The following is a 14,095-nucleotide window of genomic DNA, read 5'->3' as shown; positions in this document are numbered from 1 at the left end:
AAATTTTAATATTACTTTGGTAGTTCACTTAAAAACCTTCAACTCAACCAAAATCAAACAGATCTACTCTTGACACCACAATTTCTCAAGGAATTCATAAACTCATTTCAAGAAGAAATGAAAAACGAATAAAAATCAAGACGAACCCGACGAAGAAAAAACAAAACCAGTGCCACACGTTTATGCACAATAGTTGAAGTTTATTTCCACATAAGCTCCAAGAAAGACTTATGCCACACAAAAAGGCTACATCTTTCTTCATTCCTTTAGTTTCTTGTCCAAAGATCACCTGTGTACTAGCTTTGCTCTTTAATAAACCCCACTACTTCCATAAATGTGCCATCCACAACAAGAAGCACGCTGGAGCGCATTTGGCTCAAAGTTACTAACAAACAGTTAGTTACCGTACATCATTCAGTTCGTACACACAAAACTGTACACCACATTTAAAATATAAAAAAACCTATGGGTGCTGCATCGTAAAAGAAAATATATCATTATTATTTTGTCAAAGAAACAAACAGTTGTTTTTTCTTCTTGCCTTCAGTAATGAAGGCTTAATGAACACCTAGAGGCTAAAGCTTGACAGACTTAGTTGTAAATAACATTGATATTATGTTCTTCAGTTTAATGGTTGTTGCCGGTTCGGAGGAAACAAATTGCCTAATTACCGTGCGGTGATATAATGTAATTGGTTATTTGGTCATGACATTCGTTGGAAGAAAACCTTAAAACCTAAATCAAATTAAACATACCATTATGCTACGTATTTGTTTTTTGTTTACTTTTTTGAATGTGAAGCACACCTAAGTCTTAAGTGAAATAAATTAATTTATTTTTGTCAATGTAAACCATTTACTTAGTTAAGAGAGTGGAAATTTAATTATTTACATGTGAGATCAAAATTTTAGTATTTTTAAATATTTTTGGACGGTTGAAAAACGAAATTTTAAAAATCAAAGAAAATGAAGAGTGATAAGTGTGGTGTTTGTCTTCAAATAGTTTTATGTGTATTTCTGACAGTAAATAGTGTTTCTTCGTTCACATTGAAAGTTCCTTCTAGTTATTCATTGAAAAATCTTCTTAATAGTGTACTTCTGTCGAGTAATCCTACTCTAACAGGAACCGGAAGATTTTTCAATTCTGATGTACTGGAGGATGCATCATTAATTACGGTAATAACTGAATATCTAGTTGACATTTTTAGAGACAATATTAAGACGACATTTGAAATGGATTTACTAAAAATTCGTTGATAATAGAGTGAACCGATAGAAAATTTTCTGTAAGGAATTTTTTTTAATAAGAGCGATTATTAAAAATTCAGAGATGGAATAATTTTTAACATTGTTTGTAACAAGTTGCAATAGAAAAAGCATTGAGCAATTTAATGGGGAATATTTAGAGAATGTACTTATATTTTGAAAGGAGCTTCAATTATGTTTTTTGAAAAGCTAACACTTTATGAATAATGGTTTTGTTAAGAATGCTCATTGAGCATTTAGCCTCAAGTTGTTTATTTGTTTCTTGTTCAAACCATTATCTGGAGATATTGGTTTTAATTTAAAAAAAATGTATCTTGCCTTGGATCATAGATATGAAAATTTTTGTGAAAAAAAAATGTTTACTTCTGATAAATATGTTTACACCTTATTACAAGTTTTTAAATAGATACGTGATGTAATTTAAAGACATTGGGGAATATTCTTAGTCATATTTTAAACCTGAGTCTATTCGAACTGGAGTCTAAATTTAACATATAGGTTAGACATTAATGTTAATGCATATTCTACTACAATTTAAAAAAAAATGTCGACTAAACCTATACAAAATGGATTTTAGAAAGTAACAAAATAAATTGCATTAGCTTGAGAGCCAAAATCTTAGAAACCATTTAAACTATTTTGTTTGGTATTAAGTGATAAATTTTATGGTGATTTTAAGACTTGGAAGCACGCTCATATTAGCAGACATTTAATTAAATTTCGATCTATAATATTTAGAAGGTCAATCATAAACTTGACAGTTTTTTTTTCTCGAATCGATACTTTTCATACAAATCGTCTTCATCTATGTACATATTTCAAAGCGGTCCAATCGGGTTAAATAGAGTTTTCTTTTTTTGTAAGTTGGCAGCATTCCAACATCCAGAAAAATATCTAAATATTGATATATGTATGTACGAGTATGCTTACGTCTTTTGACATTTTAGTTTTTGAACTCAAATTTTCAAATAAAATGTCTCGTAACTTAATTTACTCAACAAGTTTGTTTATTTTTGAATAAAATAAAATAAATTGTCTATGAATAACATAAACTGATCTTTAATTTAGCAAATACAAAATCAGAACTTATCAAGGAACTATGAATATGACCCATTGAGTTTAGATTAAAAATGGTAAAAATTTTGAATAACAAAAAAACAGGGATGGTACCTACCGTAGAAAATGAAAAAAAAACTTTATTTATTATAATTCATTTAATACGAACGTTAACAATTCTTATTAATATTATATATACTTAAAATCTAAAACTTAAACTAGACTGTTGAAAATTATTAATTTGCAATTTATACTTTATACAAGAGTGAAATTTATTGTAGATTTCAATTAATAGTTTGATCTGCTAAGATTAGTATTCAATGGTTTCTTGAGTCTTTTACTTGAACGACTAAAACTTAAGTTTAAACTACCAAGAACTGATGGTGATGCAATTTGCCCGTTTATTATTCCTACAATAAAACAAAACTGAAAGCACTTCCTATGATTTGTCAAAGATGAAAGATTTATAGACAAAAACGCAAAAATCTTTTCTGAATGGCTTCGAGTCTTGTGACGTATACGGCGTAGTAAAGCGGCCATACTGTACAAGCATATTCCAGGACTGGTGTCACAAATGAAACAAAAAGTAATTTTAAAACATATGGATCACGGAAATCACGGCCAAATCTCTCAACAAACCCCAGAACTCTTTTTGTTTTTTTAACTATTAAGTTAATATGTTCATTAAATGAAGGATTAAAATCTTAGTCAACACCCAAGTCAGAAAATACATAAACTCTACTTAAAGGACAAACATTTAACTAAAACAATTAGATCTCATGGTTTTACATTTATCAACATTTAAAACAATACGATTATTATTGCATCATTCCCTCAATAATAGTAAGTCTTCTTGCAAGAGAAGACAGTCAAATGTAGAGTTAATTTTCTTAAAAAAAATTAAATTCATCAGCATATTTTACAACAGTCGAATCTAATATGATCGACACCAATTTATTTATAATTAAAACAACAAATAGAACAGGACCAAGGTGACTACCATGGTAGACACCAGAATTCAAATTATAACGTATGTCTTGTAAATATAAGGAGATCCAGTTTATGAAATAGTCGTTAAAACCTTGCTGCGATAGGTTTAAAAATAATGTTTTATTACACAATTTGTTAAAGACCTTGCTGAAAGATACAATCTACTTGTTCACGTTTTTCAAAAACATCTATACAAAACGACATAAAGTGAAAGAGATTAGTAACAGTTGAAAGCTTTTTAACGAAACCATGCTGGTAATCAAAATAATTGAACTACAGTGAAAAGAAAGGACGATACATACGATTGACGCAAACAGTTTAGGTATCACAGATAGTTCAGGACCTTTTTTTGTACTGGTATTATGAAGGAGCTCTTCCAGACAGCGAGTTACTTAAGGACGTGTTAAAAGAAACACATAGCAGATGTGCTAATTGTTGATGATACACCGTCGAGACCAGGACTAAAACATTCGTCAAGTTGTAGGATGCTATTAAGTATCTTTACTTAAAATGAAATGTATAGTGTTTAAGTGGGGGAAATGTATAACAGTGGTAGATGTGTTAAGAAAACTAAAAATGTTATGATCTACAAAAGCATCTTTGAAGTAGTCTGCAAACATGTTCGAAAATAGACTCGGCTCATTACTATTTGATGTCGAATCAGATCAGTCATTAAGTTAGGGTACCCACATGCTTTCTTCTTAAGATAAACGAATTTCAAAAAACTTTCAGGATTAGTTTTAGGTTAAATTCAATTTTCCGAATGTAGTCATCATATAGGATGTTAGAGTAGTCAGTAAAAAGTTGTTTTATTATATATTAAACGTCCTATAATCATCATCAGTTCCTGTTTGATTATACTTTATCCAAGCTTTGTTCCTTTTTTCTTTTAAGTTTTTCACGTGAGAATCAAACCATGGTGGAACACTCAAGTTATTTTGAGTCTTTTTAAATGAAATCGTTTTGTAGAAACAGTCAAAAAGAGTTAAATAAAAAATTTAACACATATCGTCAATATTTAAGTTACAAAATAAGGGATACCAATTGATCATATATTATAAGTTAAAAAGGTTTTCAAAATCACACCTACTAAAGTTGAACTATAGTTTTGTTAGATAGCATATGAGGTAAAGCCATATTTATGATGGCAATCTTCGTCAACAATTTTGACAGCAGAAGAAATCACAGCTGCTTTAGAGTATATGGTTTCGGAGAAAAATACCAGATCGAGTGTTTTTCCAAAACGGTTCTTCACGCCGCGCGCCGTTGGGTTGAAGAAATACCACCGGTCAATAAAAGCTCATTTGAAGATAATAATGTGATCAAAGTTTGTGTTTAAAACTCCTGAGAATTTCATCCATTATGGGCTGTATATCTTTTTGTTTTTAAAATAATTCAGATACGATGACGTTTCAGGATTGGTGCTTCTGAATTATTGAACTGCCATTTAAAGTTATTTGAAAACTTTTCTAGCAATCATTGAAATTAAAGCTGTTTTCTATAAATGAATTTGCCAAGTTAAACTACTTTTAGAATATTTTTGGTAGGATTATATTTATTATAAGACAACAATTTCAAATATAATAAAACGTTTGAAAAATGAATTAAGTTTCAAAGTATTTGTAAGGAGAAATTTGTGTTTATTTCTTTTAATTTAAAATTAATAAATTAAAAAATAAATGCACGTAGGTAAGTATGTTCTAGGATTCTACGAATTTTCGAGCAAAACGGTACCAGCCAATTAAAATTAGTGGAACTAAGAAAAGTTCTTTTTTTAAGACATCACATTGAAATTCAATTGTCCAAATGCTTAGACAAAATTCCTGCAATAGTCCTTATAAGTAGTTAAAGTACAAATAAATAATTCTGGTTGACTATACACCTAAATAAACGTTTGGTTTAAAAAACAATATTCATCAAAGAATTTTTTTTAGGTTGAATTGATTCAATAGGTTTTTTACGAATTTCGTAATAGGGAGTCCATACCTGCGAAGCGTATTCAAAATGAGATAGAACATGACAATTGCACAAAGAAAGAGTAACATATTGATCATTGAAACTCCTTTGCCCAGCGTTTTATAAAACCAAGCATAGAACTTGCTTTATTAACAATAAAATTAATGTGATGTATAAATTCTAAGTTGGAACAGAAATGTACACCTAAATAGCAACAGAGTTTTTGCTGTGATATACAATAATCAAATACACTACCGATTCGTTTTTTAGTAAAAGTTATCGTATGGCATTTTAAAGGGTTGAGGGTAAGGCTATTTTTGCCACACCAAAATGTGAAACTATCAATGTCAGCTTGTAAATGTCAGCAAAAATAAGAACTTCATTTCAGCGTGGACATGACGATATGTCGTTAATAGACAGGATAAATAGAAAAGGGCCAAGATGGCTTCCCTGGGAAACACCAGATTGAGCAACAAAAGATTCAGAATGACAATTGCTTACTGTAACCTCATAGGATCTGTTGAACTTTAAGTTTAAATAAAATAATTCCTCCCCTAAGTTGGTCAAAAGCTTTAAAAAATCAGTGTACTATACACAGTCAACTTCATAACATTTTTTTTAGAATTAAAAGAAACACAACCTTAATTTCGTTTTCTAAATAAAACTAACTTATTGCAGACAAAATTTAAACATAATCATTATCGGCTGGTAATACTCTGTTAGTGCAATAAATGCACATTCTAAACTTAATAACAGACATCATTTTAATTTTTAATATGCGTGTTTAAGGTAATTAATTTCAAAACTTCATTTATTTATTTTTTAAATTTACGCTTTGAATCAACGAACATTTGTATTCGGTATTTTCTTAACACAACCACTTTAATTTATATCTTTTAAGTCGAAATGATGTCTACGAGCTCTATATTCATAACTTCTCGAAAAGAATTATGATCCAGCTAATAATCATCCCACGTTCGATTATATGCAATCAAAAGAGCTGTAGCCCGAACTTTAATGCTATGATAATAATAATTAACATACATTTTTTTGTGGAACTTCAATCAACAAATAAATAACCGTCTCAGGTAGATACAAAACAAAAATGGTGCTATACCTTAGCATCTACAAACGTGTTTTCTTACACTTTTTAAAATGTATTCAAAAATTAAAACCCAGACAATTTTTAATAATGAAAACAAACAAATAGCTGTAGCTTTAGCTGTAGGTCCCTAATCATAATTATATATATTTACATAAATTTCAACGTACAAAGTCATTGACAAATTTGACATCTACAAGTATATCGTCGCGTAGCGTCGCGTCGTCGATCGTGCATTGTTTCCGATCAAACCAATTATGTTTGACAACTGCCCCATAAATTATTTTGCATAAATTATAAATTCAATTTATTGTTACAAAATATACAAATAAATATTTGGTTCGAAGTATAATAAAATATCGTTCATATGAATCATCCTATTTATGAACAACAACAAAAAAACAAAAGCATTCATTAAATAAATTAATAAATTACATGAAATTTGTTTAAAGTGTGGTGCATTACAAAATATGGCCAAAGATAAAGTCAAAAGATGACTGCTTTTGAAGGAAAAATTGCATACAGAAACATAACTCTTATCACAATCAAAGAAACATGAAAAACAATTTATAAACAAATTTCATCGAATGCAAAACTGAATACCGTGCCGCGTACTGGATATCTTCTATATACGACTCTGAACATTAAACAAAACCCAACACAAGATACTATCGTATCCACAAGATTGATTTCCGCATTGGTGTGATGAAGCAATAGACGTACGAAGCTACCCTGACGTACATACAGGTTGTATTTACAAGGCTGTATAATAGTCCAGTGGCGGATTCCAAGATGATTGCAAGCTTACATAGTTCACTGTCTTAACCCCCAAGACTTGCAGGGCCCATATAGTTTAGAAAATGCCATATATATGGCATGAAATATAATATATTTCAAATTGTTTAAAAGTGGATAAACTTTTGGATCCTTAAAACCTACTTCAAAGACTTAAGTGGTTGAGCTTAGAGAATCCATCTTAATGTTTTTGCTTCAGGGCCTGTATGCAGATGATTCCTGTCAACCAATGTTTTTTCAGCCTTTCAGAAATTTTAACAAAAGAGTGCAATGAAGTATAATCCACCTGTGGTATCGCGAATGGTATGGTATAGTAGTTACAGGTTACCCCTGCAGCTGGCTATGTCGATTAGGATAATTAAATTACATAATCCGATGCAAGGTAGCGCCATGGCCAATTCTTCTTAACAAAAAAAAAACTCATAAACCAACAATGTGGGCTAATTGTTTGTTATTGTTAACTTTATCTTCTTTATTTATTTTTGTTTTTGTTTAACAAATTATGTTGGTAGGCAAAGTACTGTGCTGGTATAACGCAGTCATGAAAGTATGTATTCTCCTAAAGCACTTTTTATATGTAACGTTGGAACTCGTATATAGTTTGGGATTGTGGAATTTGGAGACATAGTTAGAGCCAGCTACATAGAAAGTAGTCTGACAAAGTATAATATTCATTTTACCTACTTTGAGTGTACCGGTTATATAGTATTTATGCTATACCTTGCCTCTGTATCTAACCAGGAGTGATGTCATAATTTTAAAAGGAGGCAATTCCATACTAGATATATGGCACAAGATATTCGTATATAATATTTTGGTATAAAATAACTTAAATACAGCTTTTGAGGGGGTTTGCCTGTGGGGGATAATTGCCTATAAAAGGCATAAAATTGTCAATGGAATGTGCCACCACGATATTGCACACATTTTTAGTTGGTTTTAATTTTTTTTTATTTGTATGTTTAAATATCAAAAAGCAAACTATGTGCAAGAGGTGTTTACTTGATATTTTAAAAATAAATTAATTTACTGGTTGGTTTGGTATTTATTTTGGGGGACGGCAATGGTGGCCGACGACGATAAGGATCGTTGGCATGAGATTATAAGCTTGTTGACACATTTTTTTAATTTTTTTTTGTATAACATAGAGATTTCGAAATTTATATTTACTTTATTCACTGGACCAAGCATGATTTGTTTAAGTCGATTGAAAATCAAGTGAGTGTTGCAACAAATAAAAACATGCAAAAGGATTTTTCAAATTTCAACATACAGGTGTAGTATAAGCTTCGTACAAAGTCTTTCCCAACAGTTGTTTGAATGAGACTGTGTGGATATAATTGGCTCCGTACTTTTACCTTCAACCTTAATTGGTAGTGTAGTATATTTCTTAAGATTTTAAACTGAAGACTTATAGTCGAGTGGAACAGGTGGAAGTCAATATATTGATATAGATGTGCTATTGAAAGAGAAATAAAGTCATAAGTTTTAATTTAGCTCCATACAACAGGGTGTTACAATTTTGCAATCTTTTAAAAATGTAGTCTGTAATGATTTTAATTAATAGTCTTTACTTTGGAAACTGGGACTACACTTTCAGCAGTTACCATTCTGACATAACAAATATTGTAATTTTTATACCGTCGTGTCTCCATAAACGATTAATTGAAATCTTTTAAGAACTTAAATTAAGTTGTTTTATTTTACTTTGAAAATAGTTCTTTATTCATATTTCAAAAGTATAATGGAAAATTGGAAGCTGTTAAGTCCGTTGGGAACACCTTAAGGGGCATAGGGCTTCTACTACGCCTACGCGCCATCGTGTATGGTTTCCGGAGATGTATTCAGCTCCCTCTAACTTTTGCCTAGTGACGCCGATTCCACCTCGTGCCCCATGTGGGTCTTGGTCGTCCAGCTCTTCTTCCTTCTTGTGTGAGCATATTCCACTGCATAGCTTGGCCTGCAGTGCAGGGATAGTATACCCGCTATTCTTCTGAAGAATTGTTCTTCAACGCTGGCAAAACCACTGCGTAAGCTTTTTCATCTATCCTACTCCTCAGGTTTTGTTCCGAACGAATGGAAAACCGCATTTGCCAAGCCTGTTCCAAAAAAGGCGAATCTTCCTCACCCTCTAATTACCCACCGATTGCACTTACGTCACTTCTTTTCCAGGTCATGGAACACTAATTAATTATCAGCTCAAGAAATATCTCGAAGATCGAAAGCTTCTTTATGACCGACAATACGGCTTTTTTAACAACAGGTCCACTGTTGGCCTCATAATTCATCTCACCGAACAGTGGAGCAAATCTTTACATCGCTTTGGAGACAATGAGATTATTGCACTTGATATTTCAAAAGCATTTGATAGGGTTTGGCATCTACCTCTTTTATCGAAAGTTCGTGCTTTCGGTTTTCATAAATCCCTCCTTCATTGGACTAGTAATTACCTTTCGAATCGTTCAAGTTTTATTCTATATGGATTCAAGTCTGAAAACCACAAAATAAATGCTGGTGTGCCCCAGGGCTGTGTTCTATCTCCTACACTCTTTCTCATTTTTATTAATGATCTCCTGTCTGCAACTTCTTATCCAATATATTGTTTTGCTGACGATAGTACCCTTAGCTTTTCGTATTCGTTTTCAGAACATGTGAAACTGCAAAGACAAAATATGATAAGTTCATTAAATACCGACCTAAACTGCATTGTACAATGGGGAATCAATCGTGTGAAATTTAATGCTTCCAAAACCCAATGGTGTCTTGTATCGTTAAAGCGAGATCACCAATCACCTTTTGTGGAACGATCAAATACGCGATGTCGCTGAAAATGTATCAAGTTCTTTGGGATGTCTAAGGCGATGCAAGAAGTATTTCTCCCCCTTTGATCTGGCTGTTATCTACAAGTTCAACTGTAATAATCGCTTTTCTAGGCATGCTCATCAATATACCCTCGAGCCCAACTTCGGTCGTACTGTCAAGTACAGAGATTCGTTCTTTAGCCGTACTACGTGAATGTGGAATGCCTTGCCACACTCTGTCTTTCCCAGCCATTGCAATATTCAAGAATTCAATACCAATGTGCACCGATACCTCCTTTCAACCTCTCTCTCCCTTTCCTTAAGCTCACACATAATAAGGGTAGTATTATCTAATTGAGTGTGCGCTTATTATAAAAAAAGTTACACGCAATTTAAAAACTACTTCTTACGTAATTTAACTTAAAATAAAATTATATGAGTGCAATTTTTCACTAAAAGACTCATCAAATATATACTTAGCAATAATCTCATAAAACTGTTTTAAACTTTTCCGTATTTCCGATAATGAACTCCTTTAATATTCATATAATAGCTAATAATATTCTGCTGGTAGTTAAATGCACTTATTTCCTCAAACATCATACAGCAGCAGGTTTAAACTTCCAGTTGCCTTTGGGTATTCCTGTTTGAACAGACATCAAAATTGTAGATGATACGACCTTGCAGTTTATTGCTGAGAATTTAAATGAAATCAACTTCATTAAAAAAGACTCTTTGACTCACAACCATTATACGATCAGCAATATAAGACTTCTATTATATCATAATCTTTTATTCGCATTTCATTAATGTTTCTATTATGTCTGCAATTTCAATTTCTGCAACTTAAAAATTATGCAACAACAACAAAAATTAAAACAACAATGCAACAATAATCTTAAATAAAAGTGATGTTTAAAAATTTCTCCTCCAACAACTTTTCATGAAGTACGAGTATGTTTGAAACTCTTTAACTTGTTTTCAACTTTTAGTGTCTCAGGATATACTCTGAGACTGAGAGATACAACATAAAAGACTAGATTGACACAATTAGGTACATTTGTACGTACATACTCGGCGTAGATACAAACTCTGACATATGATAGAGATTTTCATCATTTTGAAACAATGAACCACTTAAGGCCAAGCCGAGCCATTAGGGGGAAGTAGGTGAGGATTGATTAGACATGCATGAAGCATGAAAAGCCAAAACAATGCAAGAGTTCATGTTGTTTTTTTTTTTATTTTTGTATGGACTATGGACTTTTTGTTTTTCAGGTTTTTGCTAACTCTTGTATTTCTTCACACTTTAATTGCTACATTTCTATCATTTATACCATCAGTTTTATATTTAGTTGTCTTTCGAATGACAAAAGATGTTATGCCTATGTGACATTTAGCCTCTTTTTTTTATTTGTAAGAAGCTATATAAGGCGTTTTTATGTGTGTTAATTTAAGCAACGATATAGTTTATGGTTCCTGGAGCGGAACTTGTAAACTTTGTACATGCAACATCGTAACAAGTTTTAATTATGTTTTTTTTTTTTCTTAAATTGCAGCCAAAACTTATTCGGAAATATGGTTATCCCTCGGAAACACACACAGTTGTCACCAAAGATGGTTATATTCTGGAAATTCATCGGATACCAAAGATCGGAGCTAAACCGATTCTCCTGATGCATGGAATCCTTGATACTTCAGCAACTTGGGTGCTGATGGGACCTAAATCTGGACTCGGTACATGTATTTGCTTGATATTGGATTTAGTTTTATTTTTATTGCTTTTTTATATTCTTTAGTAATTTACAATTCAATACTACTTTTAAAGCTTATATTCTTGCCAATTTGGGATACGATGTTTGGATGGGAAATGTCCGTGGAAATCGATATTCCAAAAATCACACCAGTCTAAATAGTGATTATCAGGAGTTTTGGGATTTTACATTTCACGAAATGGGCAAATATGATTTGCCAGCTATAATTGACTATGTTCTGGAGAAGAATGGACATGAGAAGCTGCATTATATTGGACATTCACAGGTATAAAGTACACTGAATTTGTTGGTTCTTTAAAAAAATGTATATTTTTTAAATTATTTACGCTAGGGAACAGCTGTATTTTGGGTATTGTGCTCGGAACAACCATCATTTGCTGGAAAAATTGAATCAATGCATGCTCTAGCGCCGATTGCTTATATATCAGACATGAAAAGTCCACTCTTTCGAACACTTGTGTTGTTTCTTGATTTTTTAACGGTGAGTTTTTTATCTTTTATTCTTTAGATATCTAAAAAAGGTGTTAAATAAAATGTATTTTTTTTCGGAAGGCTGCTACTCGAGTCCTGAGGATTACGGAATTTATGCCCAATACTAAATTTCTAGTAGACAACAGTCAAGTTGTATGCCACGATAATGCAATGACGCAAGATGTTTGTTCAAACATTTTATTCCTTGTAGCTGGGTACAATTCTGAACAACTGAATAAGGTAAGTTTGCAAATAAGAGACAGGACTCGGACAACTAACCAAATATTGTAAAATAAAGCCTCAAGAAGATGGCGCCAAAAACTTTCTTTGAAACATGCCAAATATTTTCAGTTGAGCCCAAAACTTAAAAGTAGATACGCATCTAAGCTTTCAATATTCAAATTTCTTCTATTGAAAAGTTATTTGCTAAGACGATTGGCAGATTTAGTCCTAAAGTCTTATAACCTAATTGTCAGATGGTTTGCTGATCCAATTTTGAGTCTGCGCAGAAAATTTTTTCAATTTATCTGACAATGAAGAAATAGTCAGTAACTGTTGGTATGCGATGGCTTAAAATAGGACAATGGCTAAAAATGACGTTTATGTCAGTCTTGTCACATAAAATTGAAAGTTCACACGGTTGCAAGATATTTGAGTCAATTTTTCTACTGACATTTCTGACAATATTGTTAGATCTTACAATCGGTTATATTTACCTTGACAACTTAAAAGTGTACAAAAATCATGTCTAGCAATGATTCATGACGCATAGCTTATCCAATTGAACTTATATATCTTTTGTATAATTTTGCAGACAATGCTTCCAGTTATGCTGAGTCATACACCTTCGGGAGCATCGATCAAACAACTCGAACACTTTGGTCAACTTATGAAATCCGGTCATTTTCGGAAGTTCGATCGTGGTTATTTACGCAATCAACTCGAATATGGTCGAATGACACCGCCAGACTATGACTTCTCCAAGGTTAAGGTACCCGCTGCCTTGTACTATTCCATGAATGATCTTTTAGTGTCAACGACTGGTGTTGATAAATTAGCACGCGAATTACCAAAGGTAATTGACAAATATATCGTGCCAATGGAGAAATTCAATCATTTAGACTTTTTGTGGGCGATTGATGTGAAGCCGTTAGTTTACGTGCGGCTAATAAGTAATATAAGAAGTGTGGAAAATCATATGCATGGTAATCGAATTATTGGTTCGTCTTTGTAGATTATTTAGTAATTAAAAAAAAAATTATTGTTGTATATACTTAGAAAAAAAAGATAAGATAGATGCTTTAAGTAAATGTTTATTGCAAAAACACAAGGCATAAATTCATATATATATAAATATACAAAAGTCATTTAAAGGTGGAAACTGAGGCGCTCTTTGAATTATTTACCAAAGCTAAGAAACTAAATGAAAAAATGCAAAATGCAAGTACCAATTTATTGATAAGTTCAAACGTTGAAGTAATAATAAGATTTATTTATAAGAATATAGTTGATAATGTATATTTCTAGGTTTGCCAAGAATTTTATACTGCATTGGATCATTTTTATTATAAATTTAAGCATTTCGTTCACTACTCATGAATATTTTAAAATATATGAACCATTTATAAAACAGAAATAGAAAAATTATATAATTTTGTTTAAGTTTTAATATCTGAAGAATTGTTATCTCTTGAATATTGTAATTTTAAGCAACTTCTGTGAGAATAAAATTTGATCTCATAAAAGAATTGAAGTAATGTTTTGTTTTAAAAAGTTGTAGGTTTATAATGAAAGTAAAAATAATATCGTCACGAATGAAAAAAGTTTTACGAAAAGAAAAATTTTAGACATTTTTGGAGAAAAGGAATTTTGTCAATTGTGGTT

General features: G+C 31.6%; 1 protein-coding gene across 1 annotated transcript; it reads left to right on the top strand.

Moving 5' to 3' along the window:
* The first annotated feature begins 288 nt into the window (after positions 1–288).
* LOC129951340 (lipase 3) lies at positions 289–13,797 on the top strand. The gene is made up of 6 exons (XM_056063438.1): positions 289–1,175; positions 11,525–11,702; positions 11,794–12,005; positions 12,072–12,221; positions 12,293–12,451; positions 13,026–13,797. The coding sequence occupies exons 1-6, from the start codon at positions 966–968 to the stop codon at positions 13,443–13,445; spliced, it is 1,329 nt and encodes a 442-aa protein (XP_055919413.1). The 5' UTR covers positions 289–965; the 3' UTR covers positions 13,446–13,797.
* The last annotated feature ends 298 nt before the right edge of the window (positions 13,798–14,095 follow it).

The sequence above is a fragment of the Eupeodes corollae genome, chromosome 3 (genome assembly GCF_945859685.1).
Source record: "Eupeodes corollae chromosome 3, idEupCoro1.1, whole genome shotgun sequence".
NCBI classification, from domain to species: Eukaryota; Metazoa; Arthropoda; class Insecta; order Diptera; family Syrphidae; genus Eupeodes; species Eupeodes corollae.
This window is presented reverse-complemented; position numbering and strand designations above follow the sequence as displayed.

Excerpts from the sequence above, each read along its gene's own strand:
- LOC129951340 (XM_056063438.1), top strand. The coding sequence starts at position 966 with ATGAAGAGTGATAAGTGTGGTGTTTGTCTTCAAATAGTTTTATGTGTA. Across the intron at positions 11,703-11,793 it reads GGGACCTAAATCTGGACTCG|CTTATATTCTTGCCAATTTG; the intron begins GTACATGTATTT and ends CTACTTTTAAAG. Across the intron at positions 12,222-12,292 it reads TGTTTCTTGATTTTTTAACG|GCTGCTACTCGAGTCCTGAG; the intron begins GTGAGTTTTTTA and ends TTTTTTCGGAAG.